Below are 22831 nucleotides of genomic sequence, written 5' to 3' on the forward strand. Positions count from 1 at the left end.
GGTGAAAAGAGGCCCGGCCCGGGGGTCAAAAAATTTACATAGAGTTATATAGGATAAAAACTTTAAAAAATTCTCGTCTAAAACCGAAAGATCTAGACCTTTGATATTTGGCATGTAGCATTGCCCTGTTGTCATCTACCAGGATTATTCAAATAAGTACCCTGGGGTGAAAAGGGGCCCCACTCCGGGTGTCCCAAGTTTTACATAGACTTGAATAGGAACAGACTTAAAAAATCTTGTCTGAAACTACAAGGCCTAGGCTTCTGATATGGTATGCTGCATTGCTTATGAATCCTCTACCAAGATTATTCAAATTACGACCCTAGGATTAAAAGAGACCTCATCTGGGGTTCCCAAGTTTTACATAGACTTTTATAGGGAAAAAAATAAAAATCTTCGTGGCTTAAAGTTCAAGGCTTAAGCCTTTGATATTTGGTATGTAGCATTGCCTAGTGGTTTTCTAACAAGATCGTTCAAATTATGCCCCTGGGGTGAAAAGAGGTCCCGCCTCGGGGATCACTTGTTTGTGTTATATAGGGAAAAAAGTTTAAAATTATCTGATCATATTTCCTAGACTGTTTAATTATAATTACCTGATGATCCCAAGTAATTAGATGTCACTTGACTGTGACATTGACCTATTGAAATCTTGACCTGCTGGCCTAGATTTTGAAGCTACAGTATAGAAATGTGGATAATTATATTTTTATACAGATTTCAGTACTCATCTTGAATAGTCTTAATCGTGATCTTCTGACCTACTTTCTTGTTTTTGAAGATACAGAATGGAAATTTGGACCGCTTGTATAACTTTTGATAAGATTTCAATCGTGATCCTACATATTATTAATCCTGACTTACTGACCTACTTTCTTGCTTTTTGAAGCTACAGCAAAGAGATGTGTACAATCTGTACATTTTTAACAGATTTCAGTATTTACCTTGAAGAATCTTTACCATGAACTTCTCATCTATTTTCTTGTTTGTTTTTTGAAGCATTAGCGAAGAAATTTGTTTAACCAAGCAGTTAAACTCAGATGAGCGATATAGGGCAATCATGGCCCTCTTGTTTAAGATACGACCATGATATTTGTATGACATATATAACAGTTTTGCACACCGATCTTAACAGCATAGAAATTTGGACCACGTGAAAACGTTTTGCTAAAGATTTCAATACTCATTGCTAATGTTCTTAATGTTTGCCTTTTTCACATACTAGGAGCAGACATATTTATAGTCAACAAACATGTTTAAGACCTCCCCTAGAATATTTTATTGTGAATGAATATTTTGGAAGTTACAAAATCTTAATTATTTCTATCATAGGGAATATGTTAGGGAGAAGGATATAATTGGGTGTTCCTGTTCTAAAAACAATTTTATGTTTAGACATTAAATAGCAAAATAGTTTTTTGCCCGAAGTAATGTACCCCCACCCATTTTAAGTTACTTTTTCCCTGGGGCCACACCAAATTGAACAGTTGAAAAGTTGTTTATCGGATTTTGTTCTGAAAAAAAATGAGACGGCGAGCGAAAACAAACATTTTGTTTAATTTTTTTTTAGAAACTCAGGAGCAAGCAAAGAGCGAAGAAATATATTTCAATTCATTTGGCTCTCAACTGACTAACAAAACCTTAAAATAGAATGTATAACCCTTTTACATAAAAAATAATTCCCCAGGGATTAGGAAAATCTGACCGGCAGACGCACAACATAGCGAACTTGTGAAAAAAGGTAATAACGTTGGCATACAGTACACTGTAATCAAATAATGTATGATTTTGACAATGTTGTTAGAAATTATAAAATTAACAACATAGACAGTTGGTGAAAGCCCCGAGAAATAAATCCGTAGGCATTTTAGTACAGTATGATATCATACATCAAAATGTTTGTTGGGGTTTATGGAATTCGGCCATGGTGGATACCAGGCTCAATTATCCCAATTTAATCCTCAATTTTAATTTTGTATCAAGACAAACAATTTTTTTTTAAATACATCAGATAGAATATGCTAACTAGAGGCTTAAAGATTTTTCATCTCTGACTTGAAGATGTAACAAAGTGTTTATATGTAGATTGACCCAATATTTACACTGATCTAGACTTCATGAAGACAAGTAGTCTTTGTAACTTGCATTTAAATCAAGCAGAAAACAAGACATTGTGGTGTTAAGAAGGTTCGTTTTCATTATCTAACAAAGTGAATAGTTATTAAGTTTATATGGTATTAATTCGAGTCAACAACAATTATCAGGACTAGAAGGGACTTTAAAAAAGCTGACTTGGCGAGTTCGCTATAGCGTTTGAGTTATGTATATCTAATGAATACCATTTTACTGGAAATAGAACAAACAGAAGAATGTTGTCAATTTATGGCTGTCTGTCCTTTATAAAATAATGTAACATTTCAATGGGAAATTACAGGATCATCACTTTAAAAATACATCGATAACAGAAGACATATTAAGGTCTACACATTTTGCTCAATGATAATTGTCTTGTATAGAAACAAACTATGCTAGTAAATTTTAAACAAAAAAAGGTAAGTAGTATAAAGTTTTCCAAAACTAATTAGCATGAGTCATTCTGATTCAATATATAAATATGTTTGCCATTAAGTACATCTTACTCCTATTTCTTTGTCTAATCTATTATTGTTTTACATATTAATGGCTCATTGTTTAGTGTAAAGTCTGTCCTAGTATTGAGACATCATTTATCAATAAGTAATTCATATTCCATGGCTTTAGGAAGGTTCCATCAACAGTGTGTTAACATTTATAACAACGACATTAATATTGATTAGATTTAAGTTTGACTAAGAGAATTTTTTGAACATTATTGCATATTATCACTGGACATTACGGTTAAACAATGTTTTAAAGTTATTGTTACTTTTCATTTTAATCGTTGTTATTTTAGTAGATGATTGTATGTTTCTTTCTATTACCCTTTTTTAAGAAACAAGCAATTGATTTCGTTGAATGTATGTGTTTTGCTATATATTGTCAAAGTGTTTAAAGTGCTTTTAATCATGAACATTACAGACAAGGTTTTGGCTATGTATGTCCTTCATCCTTTATGTGTTAGCCATGAATGTGTGTTCCATATTAAAAATAAACGAAGTCCAAGAGTCAGTTGATCACATAAATCACACATACAGGTAAGATTTATTCAATGTTTCACGTGTACATCAAAGTTTTGTTTGTTTTTTCTTCTTAATTGTTAAAATAGAAGAAAGTGGAAACTTCAAAGTTCGCCCAACACGTCAAAAACGAAAATGTTGCAGGCTCGGTTTGATTGAGCCTGTTCATGGACGGTAGTGAAAATGCATGCTACCGTCTACTCCTTCTAGCCCCAAGTTGAGCAGAACTCAACATTTACTGAATGTTATAGTTGTACGATCATTGAATATATCTGATACAAAGAGTAAATAAAAAAGTACAACCCCTGAGAATTTAAGGCAAATAAAAACAGAATAAAAATAAACGCTGAAAGATATCGATAAAACTGTCGTTGTTCATAAGATATGCATTTTGGTATTCTTTGCCAATTATCATTGTACAACTAAAACGATTCGGAAATAAATCCCAAAGCTACACTTAGTTTGGGTCTAGATTATTCTAATCTTCTTAAAAGTACATAATTCTTAACATTTTATATTTTAGCAATAATAATGAAACAGCCATTATGTGCCAAAAAGTTTTGTGATTTTTTCGCTCTGAATAATGATCAATATTTTGGTGCTTTTATATTGTTATATTGAAATAGCCATGATGATAATATAAGAAAATGGTTGATTGTACTTAAACGGCAATTTTCAAATAAAGTTTGCGAAGTTTGCTTTCTAATAACATTTTTATCTGTTTTGACTGCGAAATGATATTTCATACAGGAACTATGATCTAAATTGATCATCTTTAGGTAGACAATAGTGATATTTTTAAATACATATTAATTTATCCTTGGAAACCAGTCTATGTAACCATTACCTTGCTAATTTTCTATAATGAACTTATAATAACGATCCTACAACTGACCAAACACCTCAAGCGTACATTTGAAAGTAAGAATTACTCACATGATAACATTAACAACAAGCAAATTCATTAAAATTATATCCTCTGTTGAATAGGATGGTACTGCTGTCAAGTTTTGGGTTAACTATAATGGTGACAATATCTGAGGTAACTTCCACACAGTATACACGATGAAGGTTTCCTGATATAACCGTGGTTCCTAGATATACTCGACTTGCTGTACCGATTGGACTTGCTGCGTTTTTTTAGACTTGCTGCTTTTGTTAGACTTGTTGTGCTTGTTAGACTTGCTGCACCCCTAAAACTTGCTGCGCCTGTTAGACGTACTGCGCTTTATAGCCTTGCTTCACGTCTTAGACTTGCTTCGCTTCTTAGACGTGCTTCACTTCCTGGACTTGCTTCACGTCTTAGACTTGCTTCGCTTCTTAGACGTGCTTCACTTCTTAGACTTGCTTCGTTTCTTAGACTTGCTTCTCTAATTTGACTTGCTCCTCTCACTAGACTTGCTGCGCAATCTAGACTTGCTGCACTTGGAAGACTTACTCCTCCAAATTAGACTTGCTCCTTTTACTGGACTTGCTGGGCAACCTGGACTTGCTGCACTTGGAAGACTTACTCCTTCGAATTAGACTTGCTCCTTTTACTGGACTTGCTGCGCAACCTGGACTTGCTGCACTTGGAAGACTTACTCCTCCAAATTTGACTTGCTTCTGTTACTGGACTTGCTGCGCAACCTGGACTTGCTGCACTTGGAAGACTTACTCCTTCGAATTAGACTTGCTCCTTTTACTCGACTTGCTGCGCAACCTGGGCTTGCTGCACTTGGAAGTCTTACTCCTCCGAATTAGACTTGCTTCTTTCACTGGACTTCCTACGCAAAACTTGACTTGTTGCACTTGGAAGTCTTACTCTCCGAATTTGACTTGCTCCTGTTACTGGACTTGCTGCGCAACCTGGACTTGCTGCGCTTCGGAGACGTACTCCTCTAACTGAAACTCTTAAGTTTCGTTAGTGACAATTCTGGAGGTTTCTTTCTGAACCTTATTTTTTTTCTCTCTTTTGTCTTTTATTTCTAATTCATTTCAAGTATAAATACAAAACGCTAGAACCGGATAGAGAGACGTAATTGTGACGTCACGTGAACAAAAATAGCAAACATAAAATGACGGCAAATTTTGTTTGTTTTATACAAATTAATTGATATTTTTGACAACTGCAAATGAAGGAGCTAATGTGCTTATATGAGATTTAGTGATTCTAGGCAAAATACAATCTGAAATATTCAATTTTGTTTTCGGACGAAGGCATAAAACACAACAGACAAATATTGGACGAAAAATGCCATAACAACACTTTTGCGCCTTTTTACTGGAGAACGTAACAACCTGTAGTAAAACTATAAAGCAACATTTACATGTATGTTACCATGATTATGTCTTAATAGGAGAATGTCCAATTCTAAAAAGGCCTTATTCGAGCTTGCATGAGATTTCACGAAAGGGCCCTGTTCGAGCATGCATGAGATTTCACTGCCATACACATTCTGTGAAATTATGACTTTATTGAGTGAAGGACCTTGTTTTACATACAGCATGCGATTTCAAATTATGTCCGAATTTCTTGTCTGTTTGGACATGTAATCAAGCTTGTCTAAAATTTTGTGATGTATATACAGTTAGTTATGCCTTTTTAATTTTGTTTTCCAGAGTTTAAACAAACTTTTATCAAATCAGAATTTACCTCCGTCTGATATCCATTTCTAACCTCAGCTTGGACCTTCTGAGTGTAAATAATATCATTGTGTCATAAGGAAATTTAGTATAATGTATTCTGTTAATGCTGAAGTTGATTCTTTTTTGTAAAGGTCGAAGGTTAAAAAAATGTAAAAAAATAGTAAAAGCTTGTTATTAAGATTACATGCTTAGGTTTTGCACCAGTGGCTAGGGCACACGAAACTAGAAGTAATTTTCGGGGCTTGGGAAGGGGTTGGTGAATGTGTGTGTGTGTGCGTGTGTGTGTGGAGCCGATACATTAAAAGTAAGAAAGGACAGACTTGATATTTGAACTCAATCTGTGACCTGCCATTTAAGTTTAAACGCTTTGGATATCATGTAATTGAAACCAGCCATTATGTCAACTTGAAGTCTAAACCTTGAATAGTTTCCCAAGTTATGCTCTTGACACACAATATTATATATATGATCTTGCTGTGACCACGACCTTAGTATTACTGACCCGGTTTATGCGCTCTGCACATTACTTTACCGTAATCAACCTTTATATCATTATTAGATTCAATTCCTTAAATTAGTATCAAGCTATGTTCCCTAAAACGAAATATGACGAAAATAGAGAAAATTTAACTTTGCCCAAAGTTTAACCTAACCTGCCCACTTTCTCCGCTGTCCCGTCGAATTAATTCAGGAGCATACCTTATAATGATGCTACAGACGAATTTTGATGATGATCCATCCAATTCTTCACCAAGGGAAGCTCTTACAGGGTATTTCTTTTTTTGGCTCAATCGTCCCTTAAAGAGGTCAAGATTGCCTTTAACTATATGTTAATTTTGTTACTTCAGAAGCAAAATTTTTCCCAAAGTAAAGGAGTTAATCCCTACATCAAAAGCAAAACAAAGGCTTATTTAAGATGTCATTTTGCTAATCAATCTTCATGGGCTTCAGGGGTATTATATGTATAAAAATGTCGGCCATGAACTTCAAACAGCAAATTGCATATTTTATAGCATGATTCCATAGTTTAAAGCTCTTTACTTATCAGAATATTAGCAATATATTGCCTGCCAATAATGTACCGTGTTTGACTAAACTTCTAAAACCTTGACATTATTTGACTATGGGGCATAACGATAATCATTTAAATCAAAATAATGTAGCACTGTATCAAGTCTACATTTATTTCAAATATCCGTATGCTAATGCTTACTTATATTGACACATCTCCTAGAATATAGTTATTATGTAATACAATTCAAACTGACGCGGTTTCTCACCGGCGTAACAAGTGTTGTCCACGTGAGCCAGTTGACAAATATTAATTTCTTCAGTTGTACTACAGAAAACAACAAGGATGAATATCAAACAGGGAAAGACATGTTCTAACAACGCAGCCTCCCCTAACATAAACCCAGCACACGGGTGTGCACACAGCCAACACACACAAAGTAAACACACAAGTATAAAACGTAAAAAATGAAGGAACACAGTGGGGCACCGCCTTGGAACGGTCAGTGGCAAAAACATCACTTAAACTTAAACCGGTTTATGGTGCACCTAACCTCACGTTTACCCCCACCATGTTCCAGGGTCACAAGATAGTGTAAATAAATGTTATCCCCGCCAATGAAACCCTATCATACACAAAGTCAACAGAAGGCATGTAATGTTAAAAACTAAAAACCTCTTGTTAATTTATAGAAATCATTAAGAACTTAAAACGCATGTACTTGATGCCTTTGCAGAAGACAGGGCGACATTGAGAACACTCTTAAAGGTTCGACGAAACGGGCCATCAATCAAAATAGCTCAGTCCTGGTGGGATCGAAGAACTACCATTAAAGAGTCCTCCATATGTTCCGTCAAGCACACTCAAAAAGGAAAGCTTAGCGCCCAGCTGTAAATGGGCCGAACACAAAGCAGCGGTGTTATATACAACTGAATAAAAAGTTTGTAAAAAGAACAAAGACAAATATCACCACATCCTCGTGATAATGATATTAACAAAGACTTTATTTAAGGAGAAAGCACACTTAGTCGTAGACCGATCTTCCCGATGGTTTCCACAAAAATCAGGTTTTGATATACCTTGTCGCAGAAGTGTTTTTAAATTGCTAATGCATTTTAAAACCACATCTGAATAACTTTTGTAAAATTTTGCGAACTATTTACGTAATATATAATAACGGTAGGCATGTGTTGAAGAAATTTATTTGTAATATATTGATTACGTTCATTGAAATCCTCGACATGACCACACGCTCTTGCAAACCGAATCAACTGAGAATTATATATCCCATAAGTTGCCTTGGTTACATCCCCATCCAAACATCCAAACGGGGAAATTCACTAAACCAAAATCATCCCTCTTATCGTACATTTTCGTATGTATAAAATTGTCGTAAACAGAGAGCTGTACATATTCATACAACCGTACTTTCGATTATGTAATCATTGTTTATTACATTAAGCTTTGCAAAAGTATAAGAGGGGCAAACTTGATATATATGCTTTATTTCTGACGTTGACCTTCAAAATGGTTTATGTATGTCAAGAAAAATATGGTGACGGACAGACTGACGCATGCGCTCAATTCTGTTTTCAAAAAAAAAAAAAAAAAGAAAAAAAAGAAAAGAAAAAAAAACGATAAATAATAAATATTGCAGAAAAATTCGGTTTTCAGACTTTAGATAATATTTATTTTTCTCATAGAGAGATTTAAGGCACTAAATATTAAACTGACTAAATAGGGGGAACAAATATAATGTTTTTGTGAGAAAAAAGCTTAAGACGCATCATATGTTCATCATAGTACATAGGTTACATTCTCTGTTTTTTTAGACATATGTTAAAGTCTGCACATGCAGGTTAAAATTACAAAACTTATTATAACTGAAAAAAATGGCGAAAAATTATGCAACACATCTTCTTTCCTCACAAACATATGCGACAACCCTGTTCTCACATCATATCTCTAACCTGTATGAAGTTTTTACAGAAATGTTGTCACTGCCAGTTCAAAACAAAAAGGTATTTGCAAATTGTGTTGCAATTGGCGATTTCTTGTTATCACTGTCACAATACATGACATGCTTACCCACAGAAGAAAATGAAAACGTAGCTGGATTATCAGTATTTTCATTATTTAGACAACTCTTCTCCCATCTCTCTTGTTTTCCATATTTTTTATACTTTAAAGCTTTTAGCTAAATATTATTTCCTGTTAACATAGCTGCTGTTCGGTAATACTAGTAGGCCCCGTTAGGATAAAACACACATATTGTAAACATTACCTAGCATCAGTATTCCTCAGATATCCTCATCAAAAGGTACTGTGCCAGGACTTGGCGGATTGCCAATTGGAAAAATCCAGAATCGATCCACTTACCAGATCTATTGTGTCAGATTAAGACATGACTGGGGAATAAAACATAAATATTTTCCAATTTTTTTTAAAACGTCAACGTTACTGAAATACCTCCAAAATACCACGGTCATATCCCGACTAAAAGCAAGCATCGTATGAAGACTGACAGCCTAAACATTCTTTTATACCTTAGCTTCAAAGTCATTATGACATTGACTTAACAGTCCCTTGAAAATAGGTGTCACTTATTGACCACAGACAGCCATTCTTTGAAGTTAAATGAGTGTAGGTCAAAGCCAGCTTTACTCGTTACATGAATGAAGTATGAAATAAACATAATGAACATATATGTAACAATGAATAATGCCCTTATGTATTTGAAAACAATATATTCAATAAATTCCTTCACATCAACGGCAATAACATTTCTCTGTATTCAGGATTCCATGAACGATTAGTATATGCATGATAAGATAAAAGTACGGTGTGATATACCATTGAATGAACAAAACTGATAAGCAGGTGAGTGAGGTCGTCCCCACCCCATTCATCAAAAAAAAGTTCACGAAACGTTGTTTTGATCAAATTCAACTTCTATGGACCTGAACTTGAAGAAAATATTATGTGCAGATATAATTTTATGTCATATTCATACTTATAATTGAAATATAGGAATGTCAGTAACAGAAATAAACTTCTTTTGATTAATGAGCGTAATTTATGTATTGTAAACATTACCCTTGGTATGTCAGTAACGCACCGAGACTTAACTGTTTTTTCAAACTTTACACATATACGAGACCGTTAATGATAAGATATATCAATGACCTCAGCAAACTGAAACTTACGTTTTTGTGTTACATTTTGACACTTTTTATTATACTTAAAGCGATAGTTTAAAAAGATAAGACGCTTATTAGAATATAGCAAATTCGTGACGGCTCTGTTAAAATAGTGTGCTTCAGGTTGTAGATTCTGGGGACATTTTTTCTACAGGATATACATGTATCTGTCCGTTATGTGAACATCTAAATTTTATTAATTGTTTAGCATGATAATTATTTTTGCTGTGATTCCCATGTGTTTATGCTTTGTTGAAACATTTTTGTATCATGAATTCCTATACCTGTTGATCGTTAAACAAAAACAAAACGTGCAAAAATAGCATGAAAACCCCTTGTTAAAATAAGGGCACGAGTTAGCTATGATTTAGGCTTTAGAATTTCCACAGTTTTAACAGATCCTTGTTTCCATTTTTTTTATTGATTTGTAGTAGATACAATCAGTCAGATAATGTACCAATGTTATGATTAATGTTGTCTCTAAATTTGACAAATACTTAATAAATAAAATTGTATAAGAATATTCCGGCCTTTTAGTATTTACTACTCTCCAAACATTAGTAGATAATTGCATTACAAGTAGACAGCTGATTATAAAAACATCGTAGGAGATATTGACACAAAAATTGCAACTGTTTTTCAAATGCAGCACAGTAATTTAAGAGGTATTTGTATCTTTTTACGTTTCGGAGACCAAATATATTACCAAGAACGTCATGGAGGAATGTAACCCTAAAACTGGCAGTGTTGGTGGCGGGGGGGGGGGGGGGGGGGGGGAGTTACTTTCGATTATTTCTGTGTTTCTAAAATGAAGTGCATTTGGATTTTCGCACGCTTAGCAGTATAAAACGCAGACTGTAGCATACATTGTATTTCATAACATAATTGTGATGTAGTGGTGTCCTCTATTAACATATTGCACTAACTGTTGTGAACAGCTTGATGAATTTCTTTATAGATCTAATACTGTAAAACAAAAACAATGCATATATAGGTAGCATGAAGTTGAAAGTTTGAAAAATGTATACATTAAGAGATCAAAAATAGACTGTATATTTTGAGTGATGCTCCTGAATATCATAATATTCTCAATTTAGTATTTCTATATCAAATCATTTTATCAAAAAAGAGACAAAAGCGGAATAGTGAAACAAAAGGCCGGGCAAATTATTTGATATATAACATCGGCATGTGAATGTGAGAACAAATAAATTGGTAATAAATCAATCATCAGCATTTTTGTTTCACCAATGAACGATTTAAACCTTGGTGTGTATGTACTACGATTTGTATACAGGTTACCCGGGGAACTGCAGAAAATGGCGAAGGACACACACTCTAACTGTGTTTGAGGTATGCGAGATACAAGGACATACCTACCTAGGAATAAATTTTCATCGCTCAGAATAGGCCCAAATTTCAAGAGATGACTAATTTTAAGGTCAGGATTAATGTGGTATTGGTTGATTGTACTGTGGAATTTCCCGGTTTGTGGCTTATCCCCGGTACGTTGGTGTGTACATCTATAACTAACTCACATAGATAAACAAACAGACAAGAAAGATATAATAACACTGTACGGCACGGACCAAGACACACAGACGCACAAGCACACACATAAGCAAGAAACATACAACAGTCGGGCACTGCCCAAGGATTCCGACAGTCAAAATTTAGCGAGCGCGATAACGTACTCATAGTCAAAGTAGAGAGTAAAATCGTTAATAATGAAAGGTTTTATATCACTACTGGATGCAAATACCATTAAACATTGTTTAAAACCCTGTAAAATATCCATTAAAATAGGAAAAACTGTTTATTAAATCCATTAATTCTTGCATCACTTTATTTAACAGGTTTCACAATATTAATGGGTTGCATGTTAAAATACCATTAAAACACACCATTTTTGACCATGAATCATGCCGTTAAAAATTAGTTTGAGAGCTATAAATGTTAATGTCTTTGAAAAAATAGTAAAATTCTGTATATTTTGAATTTAACAGGATTATGCATGGCCCTTAAATTTGATTTAATGCCCATTAAATGTTCAGGTTCAGTACGATTTCATTTAAGAGTAAACTTAATGGCCCTTAACAGCAATGTGATGCCCATTAAATTCTACATTCTGTAAAATGTGATTCGTATATTTTCAGAAGCACAAAATTATATTTTTGCTGCATTTGGCTTGCACTCGTCACATTGAATGCTTATAATTCCAATCCCATATTGTTTTAGAAATGGACTTTAATCACAATAAATTCATACTACGCACACATCGTCTATAACATATCATGATGTTATATTTAGCTGCATTAAAGTTATTTCCCCTTGATACAGTTACGCCATTTATTTCAAATGTTTGCCAAATTGTGTTCCTACAAAAAATCGGATTCATTTCAATGAAAGTCGGATAAAAACATATTAATTTATATGATAACATCAATTTACATTATTTTGGTAAGAGTAAATACTTAATGATGCATGCCACTTTTTCTGTTTGTTTGTTTGTTTGTTTTTTTTTCTTGTCCAAATAATCAGCATTTGTAAAAGAAGGTGGGTGGAGTAAGGAATTTACATCATAAAATGTGTTCAGGCCACTTTAGATTTTCAAATTTTCGAATCCTTGGATAGAAACTAAAGATTATAGAGAAGTGAACAGTACACATGATTGTGAAAAATTACAGTCTGATTAAATTTCATTTGGGGCATGGGCAGATCAATGGCTTCTTCGTTTCAATGAATCAAAGAGTGTGGTGCGCTTTATTTGGGGAGCTACTTGTGATGCAATCCCTCAAACATTCGCTCTCATCTGTTTAAGTGCATGCACCTGAGCACAAAGTACTGAAGGAGAGCTAACTTGTGATCGCCTATTGTGCGCTGACATTGTCATCAACAGTTGCCTTTTGAATACACCTGAGGCCTAACGTTTGTACCAATAAAACACTTGGTCAGAATGTTTGTCAATATAAAAATCTTGAATAGTTAGAACTACCCACATGGTCACTTGATATATTGAACCGGTACCTGTAAACCCTTCTCAATACAACACAATACAATACAATATCCATTTATTTTCTCATTTCGTATGAACATATGACAGAATAAGGTTACAATAAGACAAATGTTTGTTCGAGGCTGTTACATGTGTTTACATTACAAAAATCATGAGAGAAAAAAGAAGAATCAAATATTCTTCAAGCATTTTACAAAACAGTACATATGTATGGATACTTTTACATGTGTAGTAATACGTAGTTTAAATCAATACAGCAAATATCAATATGAAGTTGATTATCTTAAGATGTCTAATTCTGAATGCCATTAATTTGATATACCTTTAAACTATTACGAACCAATTAAAATTGAATCTGACATATTTAATGAGACCATTAATAAACTATTAATAATTATCGGCCATTAACAGAGTATCAAAAAAATAATGGCCCCCATTAGTATTTACTATTTAATGTGAAATTAATGGGTATTTTTAATGGCACATAAATTTCATGCCAAATTTTTCATGGAGATTTAAGGAGCCAATACCTTATTTTAATGGTTTATTTTAAGCAGTTTTTCATGACCATCGAAGTCATTTTAACAAGATATATTTTACCAGGGTTTTAATATACTTTATGGCTTTGTAATAGATGGCATTAAAACCATGGTCATGAAAATCCCATTAAATAGTAAGATGTAATGGCTGAATTTTAATGGTGGCCTATTAAAACTCTGGTAAAAACGTTTGAAAAAATTAAGGCCAACTTAATGACCCTTTTAATGGCATGTGTATATAGTAGTGTATGTTACTTTTGAAATATTTCTGACGTAACAAAATGAAATAATGTGTAATCTAAAAACTTTGCAAGTATCACCATTTTCTTCAAGAGGAAAATTTCTAAAATTTATTTAAATTGGTTAAAATCGCATTTTGGGGCCTCCGTGGCCGAGTGGTTAAGGTCGCTGACTTCAAATCACTTGCTCCTCATCGATGTGGGTTCGAGCCTCACTCGGGGCGTTGAATTCTTCATGTGAGGAAGCCATCCAGCTGGCTTACGGAAGGTCGGTGGTTCTACCCAGGTGCCCGCTCGTGATGAAATAATGCACGGAGGGGCACCTGGGGTCTTCCTCCACCATTAAAGCTGGAAAGTCGCCATATGACCTATCATGTGTCGGTGCGACGTTAAATCCAAAAAAAAAAAAAAAAAAAAAAAAAATCTCATTTTACCGAGGACATACAATCATGATTTCAATGCAGTTTCTGAAAATTTATATATCATGTAAGATTGTTGTTAATAGTTACCTTTCATTTCAAGAATGTTATGTTTTATTGATTAATGTATTTACGAGCATTAACCCGCGCTAATGAAATGAAATATAGGTAACTTCCATTTCACAAGCACGTTCGACAATTTGTTTAGGGAAAATTCCATTTACATAAATTTATAGCAAAACTTTTATAGTTTTAAATGCATGTACTCAGATGTGTTTTGATTTAATAAATTAATTATCAAGGACTATACAAGCAAACAGGTTAATATTCTGGTTGAGAGTTTGAGCAGAAACATGCAACGTGCATTTTTTGCAGAATACAAAAGAGAATAGTTAAGGGCAGATTTCTCGGAAGCAGTGAGCACCAAAAGCACAGTCCCAGAGCCATGCATTTACATAGTTGACCCACAACAAAAAGAAGATGTAACGGAAACATATTTCAGACGGGTTGCTTCAAACATCCAACAAGTACATATTAATATAAGCTACATATTGATAAAGGGCATTGAATTGGTAAGGGGCGAAATGAGGTCGGGGTTGTTGGAGGAAAATTGTGTTTCTACGTTTTACTAGCAATCTTCGCTGAATTAGAATTAACCGGATTTTAGTGCATGCAAACAATCATTAAAACCTACAACTTGTTTGAAATATTTATCAACCCCACTTCCTCAATCGTTTCCATTCTTTGTTTACTAAGTGTCCAATTACAACTCAGGAGTTATCTGTGATGCCCCTTGATAAGTTGCAAGATCGGTGAACTTCATACTGCCGGGTAATACGAGATCCGACCATTGCCTGTAATTAATGTGCAAACGAGATTTAGACTATTATCAAGTATGATTATATGACTAGTTCTTAAGAATATAACCATAAAAGCAAATTTTAATGTAATTAATACTACTAAATATATGGAAAACTTGTTTTGCTTATGTAGGTTCTTCACGAAAAGGAGTTTTTTTTTTCATTTCAAATTACTGTATGTAATGCATTTTGTTTTTAGACACTATGAACACTATTATCAAATTGCATTCATAAAGCAAAAAGCAATTTCTCATGTAACAGGAACATATCCTGCCGTTATACTATTGTTTGCAAGTCAAATTGCCCTTTCGGCCTTTTTAAAATCGATAGACTTTTACCTTTACGTCACTAAAGTAGCGATGCTGCAGCTATTTTTGGGTATCGTCCATACACGTAACCCACGCCTTTTGTAGTATTTTTCCCGATACGAGTAAAAAAATACACTGAATGAACTTGTTTACATTGGCTGCATGACCGAGAATTTTACAAAATAAAATGCTGATTTAAATACTATTGAAACGAGTGTTTAACCGGAATGTAACATATATATTAATCTTCATTTGAATTTTAAATGAAAGTTGCCATAATGCACGCTACATTTAGGTAGCATAGATGTGAAAAGAACACCCTCTTATACTTTATGTACATACATTTTCTGCTAAATTTCTGTACCTTTTGATGCAGGCTTGTATCTCATGTTTAGTTTTCACAATAATTATTAAACGTGACTGGCTCGTGGTCGAGTTGTTGGATTCGCTCATCATTGTTTAAAGGGCATAAGTTCAATACCTGGAACCGACAATGTCTCTTTAGTAGAAAAAAGTCGGTAATTCCTTACGGGATATTTGAGTCTAACTAATTTGGCGCTATCCTAAGAAACGAGTGATTATTATCACTCAGATGAAATTGTTATCACTGCCGATTTGGGTTTAAATGCTTTTATTGCGAATATTAATTCAAATGTTACAAATTGAGGTTTCAATTCCTCAATAATTTATGTAAGAATTATCATAATTTCCCAAAATACGAAATATCTGGTGATTTAAACCTATGTATGTTTTTAACACGATTAACGTTACTCATATGCGTAAGCGAAAAAACCAATAATGCCGGTGTACTGTGATTTATCTTCAATTATTTAGTGAACGCAGAAACGTTTGTGAATAACTGAACAATAGTGTTTAAACGACTTCAGATAAATAGATCTAGTTGATAAATAGGACTACACGTAACCACCACCGGAAAAAAAGTAAAATATATCACCATATCTATAATTGAGTTATATGCGATAGTTAAGCTACGGAAAACTCTGCAGAAGTTTAAATAACGAATTAATCATTGTTTATGGATATAACAATTAGATCTGTAAATGTTGCGTAGCTTGATGGTTCAATGATACAGTAGATCTACCTTTCTATAAAACCTTATACGGTTACCTTGCGTGGTTGGAAATTTAGTCGATAATTATTTTCATAACAAAGAAAAAAAAAGTTGCTTCCATTTGGACGTAGTTGAAATATTCTGTATTCTACTTTTAAAACAACATATTTATTATGACCTTAATTTACTTTAAAATATATGCAAGTACGACGACACTTGATATTTCACAGAGCTAGAGTCAGCGCACACGCTTTGTGCGACGTCAAGATAAAAGAAAAAAAGCTTTCACGACAAGGTGAATGAATAATTTATTGCGAATGGGGCGGGGTTAATCAGTCAGGATTACTCCAAAAATAGATTCAGCTTCACCTTTTTTGTGACGTTAACGTGCAACTCTATCGATCTCAAAAAAGTTGAAAAGACAATTTGATCTGCAAACTGTAGTAAGGAAAACTCTTTTTCGCATATATAAATTCTTCTAGTATCTGGGACCCCATTGGAAATGAGTGATTAATTTTACTTTAAAGGGTCATCCAAGGTTTTAAGATCATATCTTTATTGCGTTTAATAAATTAATAAGGATACTTGACGTAATCTTTCATGTATTAAGCATGTCTACTTTATAATATTTTTATCAAAGCATTTTAATCTGTATTAGCTATTGCTTACATGTATTTTTATTGCATTAGTTTCTTATAATGTTTTGTGATCTTATGTCTGAATAAATTTTAATTGAATTATCTGTATGCAATATATTCAGTAAATTCAAGAAATAAAACTCCTTATATGAAGATAGTTTTCCTTTAACAACTAAATGTACCCCCTTTTCCATGTTTGTATCTTATTTAATAATAACATTTATTATACTTTTTTAATAATTCGAAAAGTATAAACGCTTTTCGCGTGTAAACGTCCTTCTAGTATACTTTTGCGTTAAAGAGTCCTTTTCGCATATCAGGTGTACCAAGTTATTTACTTCCATAAACTTTTAAAGTACCGTCGATGAATCCTGACAACATCAAACCACTTATTATGTACAGACTGTATAGACACCACATACAGTAATGGAATTCGTTCTTTATAAAGTCCAGCCGTGAGAGTATTTTTCATCATGTTGATTCATTTTATTAAACAAGATTTGACAGTTTCTTGTTGTGTAGCAAAATATTAATTGAAATCAAAGCGTGAACATGTGTAAAGTAAGCTGTTACTATGCCATCGCTTTTTTATAAAATTCTACCTTGAACTTGTAAAACAGAATGAGCTTTTGAATTATTGACGTTTTTTGTGACGTCGGAAGTGTCGACGCCAACGTAGACCGCTTACCGTTCCCTATTTATTATTATTTTATTTTTTTTACCAACCAATAGTCGTTTCACATTGAATTTTTGATTTTACAGAAATGAGTGAAGTATAATATGCTTGTTTTAACATTTCTAAGCCTTAAATAGTTCAAGAGTTATAGCGGGCGTCCAGGAATTAAATGAACAACCTGATAAACAGAATGTGGTAATTATTTTGAGGTCTCGCTTGTTGTTAATTTTTTACATTACATAAATGTCTCAAACCTGCCATTGTACTTTAAGTTGCACGCTGTCTGAGGGTACGGCAGAATCAATATAATTATCTTATTTCATAAAAATGGATTGTCAAGACGGAGATGAACGAACACTGTTTAAAGTAAAACGAATAAAGATGGAGAAAGAACAGAGGGAGAGAGATAGGGACAGAGAAGAAAAACGAATGCAATATGAATTAGAAATAACAAATTAGAAATGGAAAGCAGTAGAACAGAATCGTCTCTAAATTCTCCTTACTTTGATGTAATATTAGTTTGTTCCCCCTTTTTAAGAAGAAATTCTTAAATGGCTCAAGGTTAATTGGAGTCTTCTATTACAAAGTGTTCTAAGTATGTGATATCTATACACAGCTGTCTGTAAATCAAAGCTCAAATTATGATGAACGGTTATGGGAGGCATATGAAAGTCATATGAAAGTCTTTGAGCTTGTTCTCGAGTTTTATAGGCAAAGAATTCGAAATTGTGAAGAGGATTTTAACCAGTCTCATGTTGAATTTCCCCGAGTTAAAAAGCAGTTATTTAGTAGCAGGTGTACATCAACGGAGACAGGTACTAGTTATAATAAACAGAGGCAGGTAATGCTAGCTAAAAAATTAAAATTTTACTTTAACAATCCAACTTTCTTCAACAGGAAATCCTCTGTTTCACAAAATATCTTTAGGTTCTCATCTGGTAAAAATTCTAATACAGGAAGTACTTTTATGTCAAAACTTCAAGTTTACAAACCTACTGAAAAAGCCTTGTCTCTACCTTCTTGTAACTATCACAAGAAACGTTAACATATTTTCTCTATATATTTTTCTCTAAAGACAAAGCAAGAAAGAAATGAGACAAAACCTGTAGGTCTTACATCCCTGAAATCAAAGCCCCAGTCTTCCACTAATGTTATTACTGTTATATAGGACAAGAATACAAGATCTGATTCTGTCATGGAGGTTTTTGATCCATACTTATCTGATGGTTCTATAATATTTATTTATGATTCTGCCCAGCCTATTCCTATTTTAAATGCTCATCGTAGAGATGTCCTGCCTTTTTCTGAGAAGACTTTTACAGTACCTATGTAGTTCTTAAAATGGTGGATTTTTTTTCTGTACTCCTCGAAAATGTTTACGTAAGGTATTGGACCCGTAATACAGTACCTCCTTTTTAAAGAGTATTCAATTAAAGCCATAAACCTACTTTGACTGCAATTTTCAAGGGGTGGGGGTGGGGGGAGGGGCGTAGGTTCAATCCCCACTAGGACATTTTTTTCCATATTTTTCTTTTAGTAAGATTTTACTTCTTCAAGACTTGTTATGGATGTATCGTCGTGAAAAGTAAATCATTTTATAAGTAATTTCTTGCTGTTCAAAGTGAATTTACCTCTGAATCAGGAGGGGTAGAGTTAGACATCTTTAAAAATACTGAGTTACATGCGGTAAAAGTTCTCTAGTTTGCCTTCATTCTTTAGATTATATATTGTGGGAGAAATGCAGGTAGGTTTTACTTCTGTCCCAAGGTTATTTTTGAATGAAGTGAGCAAAATACAAAACATACCCACAGGATTCGACCTTACCTTTTCAATTTTGGACTTAGAACTCTCTCATTAAATCTGTTTACTTGAGGCACCCTAATAAAAATATTAACAGTTTTTTTTTGTATTTTATAATTGTTTAACGATAGTCTGATGTTTCTTTTTTTCAAAATTAATGTTGTATATCTATTCTCTGCAAATGTTTTAAATAGTGGCCATCACATTGAAGTTTGTCTCTACTTGAGCTTGAGGAAATACCATAAATTATACAAAATTTACAAAAAAAAACGGCACGGTAAAATTAAATTATTATAAAAATTGTTTAAATTTTGCAACACAGTGCGAAACATAATCAACTGTAAGAATATACCAAGCAAATGCCATTTTTTTTAAACATTACTTTTAGGCGTCAAATACCTTAACCTCAGGTTTGGTTACTAGCCCCTTGACTGTGACCTGAGTACCATTTAAATGTATCTATTTACTGTCAGGAAATGACCTCTAGAGATAAGGTAGTGGATTATCCACTTGTTAATGACACACCTTTTGGATTAGAAACCTTATTCAGTTCAGCAGGAATTTCCTGACGTTTACCCTTCTTTTGCAGTTAACCGTTCTATGGTTAAGAAAGCAATCGAGAGTTTTCTTGTGTCAGACGTATATTTGTCTGATATTACCATCAATAAAACATTTGTATCTGTGACATATAATTTTGTTTCTTCTAATTAGTCTGTTCAACTAACAGACTCAGACAACTTCTCTGACCATTCTATTTTTAATGACTAAGGTCATAACGAGATATCTAAACCACAGTTTATTCAGGGACATTCAAAAGGCTTTCATGTCTCTGTCTGCTATTTTACTTAACATGGGATTTTAATGAGAAAATGGAAGCCAACAAATATCCCAGCCGATCCTGAGTTGACATTTTATTACTTGATTGTGTTCCTATTTTAGGTCATTGTGATATAAATAAAACATACCACAAAATTTCAAATCATTTAAAAATAAATAAAATCTGACGTATCCTACATTTTAGGTCAAATGGTAGGTAAACCTTATCAAAAAATGCCAATACCCGCATTTGATGAACCTTTCAGTAGAGTTATTGTGAACTGTGCTGTCCCTTGCCTAAAATTAAATCAGAGAACCTGTATCTATTGACAAATATGGGTGCCTCAACGAGATTTCCTGAAGCTATTCCGTTAAAAATCATTAAAGTCAAATCCGTTCTTAAGGCCTTAACTACAATTTTCACATTTTTGGTCTCCCAAAATATGTACAGTCTGACAAATGCTCTGATGTTTTGTCTAACATATTTCAATAAGTATTTCATTTGGAAATGTCACCGTTTGTCAACATTTCAACGATTTGTAAATTACATTATTTCCTGACTTGATGGGTTTGATCGATACATTGCATATAAGATTGGATTGTACGCCTATTTGACATTTTAAAGACCGAGATTGGTAGCCCTTGAGAAATACTCTGTGATTGACATCAGTTGTAAAGAAATTACCTGCTGACCTTAACTGACCACAGCAGGACTTTATGCTGTAACACATTCACTCAGACAATTAATGGTTTTATTACCTCAAAGATCTTTCTTGTGTCTGTGTTTACAGGCAGGTAAAGAGAATAGTTTGGGATCAAAAATAACAATAAACAAATAGAATGTATTATCCATGTTTATGGGTATATCGTTTTGAATTGTACATATCATTTGTAGTGCTGATATGATAAAAGATAATATGGTGATGTATATAATCCAGATCGATACACTTTGTGTATGTAACTGTGCAATTCTCAGTTTTCACCAAAAGTGTCATTCCAATTTGAGGCCCATGTAAGCATGTCTGGCTGGGTTTGGATACAATCCTTTCACAAATGTAAGCATACAATCTGGTGTATGCCACGTTTCTAGTTCACAATGTTCTGAAGTTGTGCCGCCAGGCTTTTTCTGACATGACTGTATATTTCCATCTACCTAAATCACACTCCATAATCTCTTATAAAGATTTTTAGGAGTGTTGCTCTCCGATTGCACCTATTCTTCACCTTCCAAATACCGCTATGAGACAACAACAAAGGAATTCATGTAACAGTGAAAGCATCGCATTTGGCCGGAGCCATCAGATATTTCATCGCAATGTCAAGGGTCACCTCCAACTGGGTCCCCACTGCCCGATGGAACCGGACAAAGTGATGGAGCTGCTTGATCAAACTTCCTTTTCTTTGGCATTTTTTTGTCTGAAAGCAGCAGACAATTGATTGTCAGTTGATGCATTCTACATAGTCATAAATATGTCAGTTACTGGAGGGCTATTCCCTTTTAATTAGAAACAAAATTAATCTGACAAAATGAATAAATAATAAAACAGTCACCCAATGAAGAAGGAATATTAATATTTTGATAATGTATATTCAAAAATATTCACCCGTACCTATGAAGAGTTAATGGTAGATGCTAATCAAAGGAATGTTTTCAAGGGCTACAGATCTCGGCCTTTAAGGTATTATAATTGTTTGTTTATTGAATAACATTTTGTTATTGGTATTAGTTGGTGTTTTGTTTTTCTGTTACTTTACGTATTGTTAGCCTTAGACTTAACAGTATTATTGCTTATTGTATTTTATAAATGCAATAATGATAATAAACGACTTTTGAGTTTTGAAGTGTATAAAATTTTACTCTTTTTGTCAGCATTCCTGTTGTATATATTTTTTATTATAGCACCTAAACTGACTAACCTTATTCACCGTTGCACATGACATATACATAACTGAATGCCTTTAACTTGAGAAAATAGATTTTGATTTTCCACAATCATTATGTTCTTAACCCTATGTTTGAAAATATCTGTAGACCATTACGAAAATAACAGTTCTTAAACTTTTGATTGATAGCCATCTGTATGTTCTTGCTTTCTCAAACACATCATTTTATATAAGACTGCTTAGAAGTATTTCTTTATATAGACATTCCAAAAGAAGTAGAATGGGATCAATGGCAGATACTGAGAGTCATCAGATCAAGTACAGTCGTTTAAACGTAGTTGTCAGCGAAACTGAAGCGTTGCAACACCAGCCATGTCAGAACACAAACCGTGCAGCTGATGCAAAGTTATCTACACTTCATGTGCTAGGTTGGTACTGAAAATTATATAAGTTATATCAACATGTTATATTTTAACGAAACAGTACTCAAACACTTTCATTGTTATAACCTAATTTCATATAGCCTAAACATGTTACAAAAATGTTTTACTTGTTTTCGAACACAATAATAG

General features: G+C 33.6%; 1 protein-coding gene across 1 annotated transcript in view; it reads left to right on the forward strand.

The window, feature by feature from the left end:
* The first annotated feature begins 1942 nt into the window (after window positions 1-1942).
* The window catches only part of LOC123549848 (NXPE family member 1-like), a 72792-nt gene continuing 51903 nt past the window's right edge, over window positions 1943-22831 (forward strand). Inside the window, exons 1-3 of the mRNA XM_045338287.2 lie at window positions 1943-2549; window positions 3055-3170; window positions 22521-22687. Of these exons, the coding sequence (XP_045194222.2) occupies window positions 2523-2549; window positions 3055-3170; window positions 22521-22687 (310 nt within the window). The 5' untranslated portion in view covers window positions 1943-2522. The remainder of the gene's footprint in view (window positions 2550-3054; window positions 3171-22520; window positions 22688-22831) is intronic.

This window comes from Mercenaria mercenaria, chromosome 6 (genome assembly GCF_021730395.1).
Source record: "Mercenaria mercenaria strain notata chromosome 6, MADL_Memer_1, whole genome shotgun sequence".
In the NCBI taxonomy this organism is placed as follows: domain Eukaryota; kingdom Metazoa; phylum Mollusca; class Bivalvia; order Venerida; family Veneridae; genus Mercenaria; species Mercenaria mercenaria.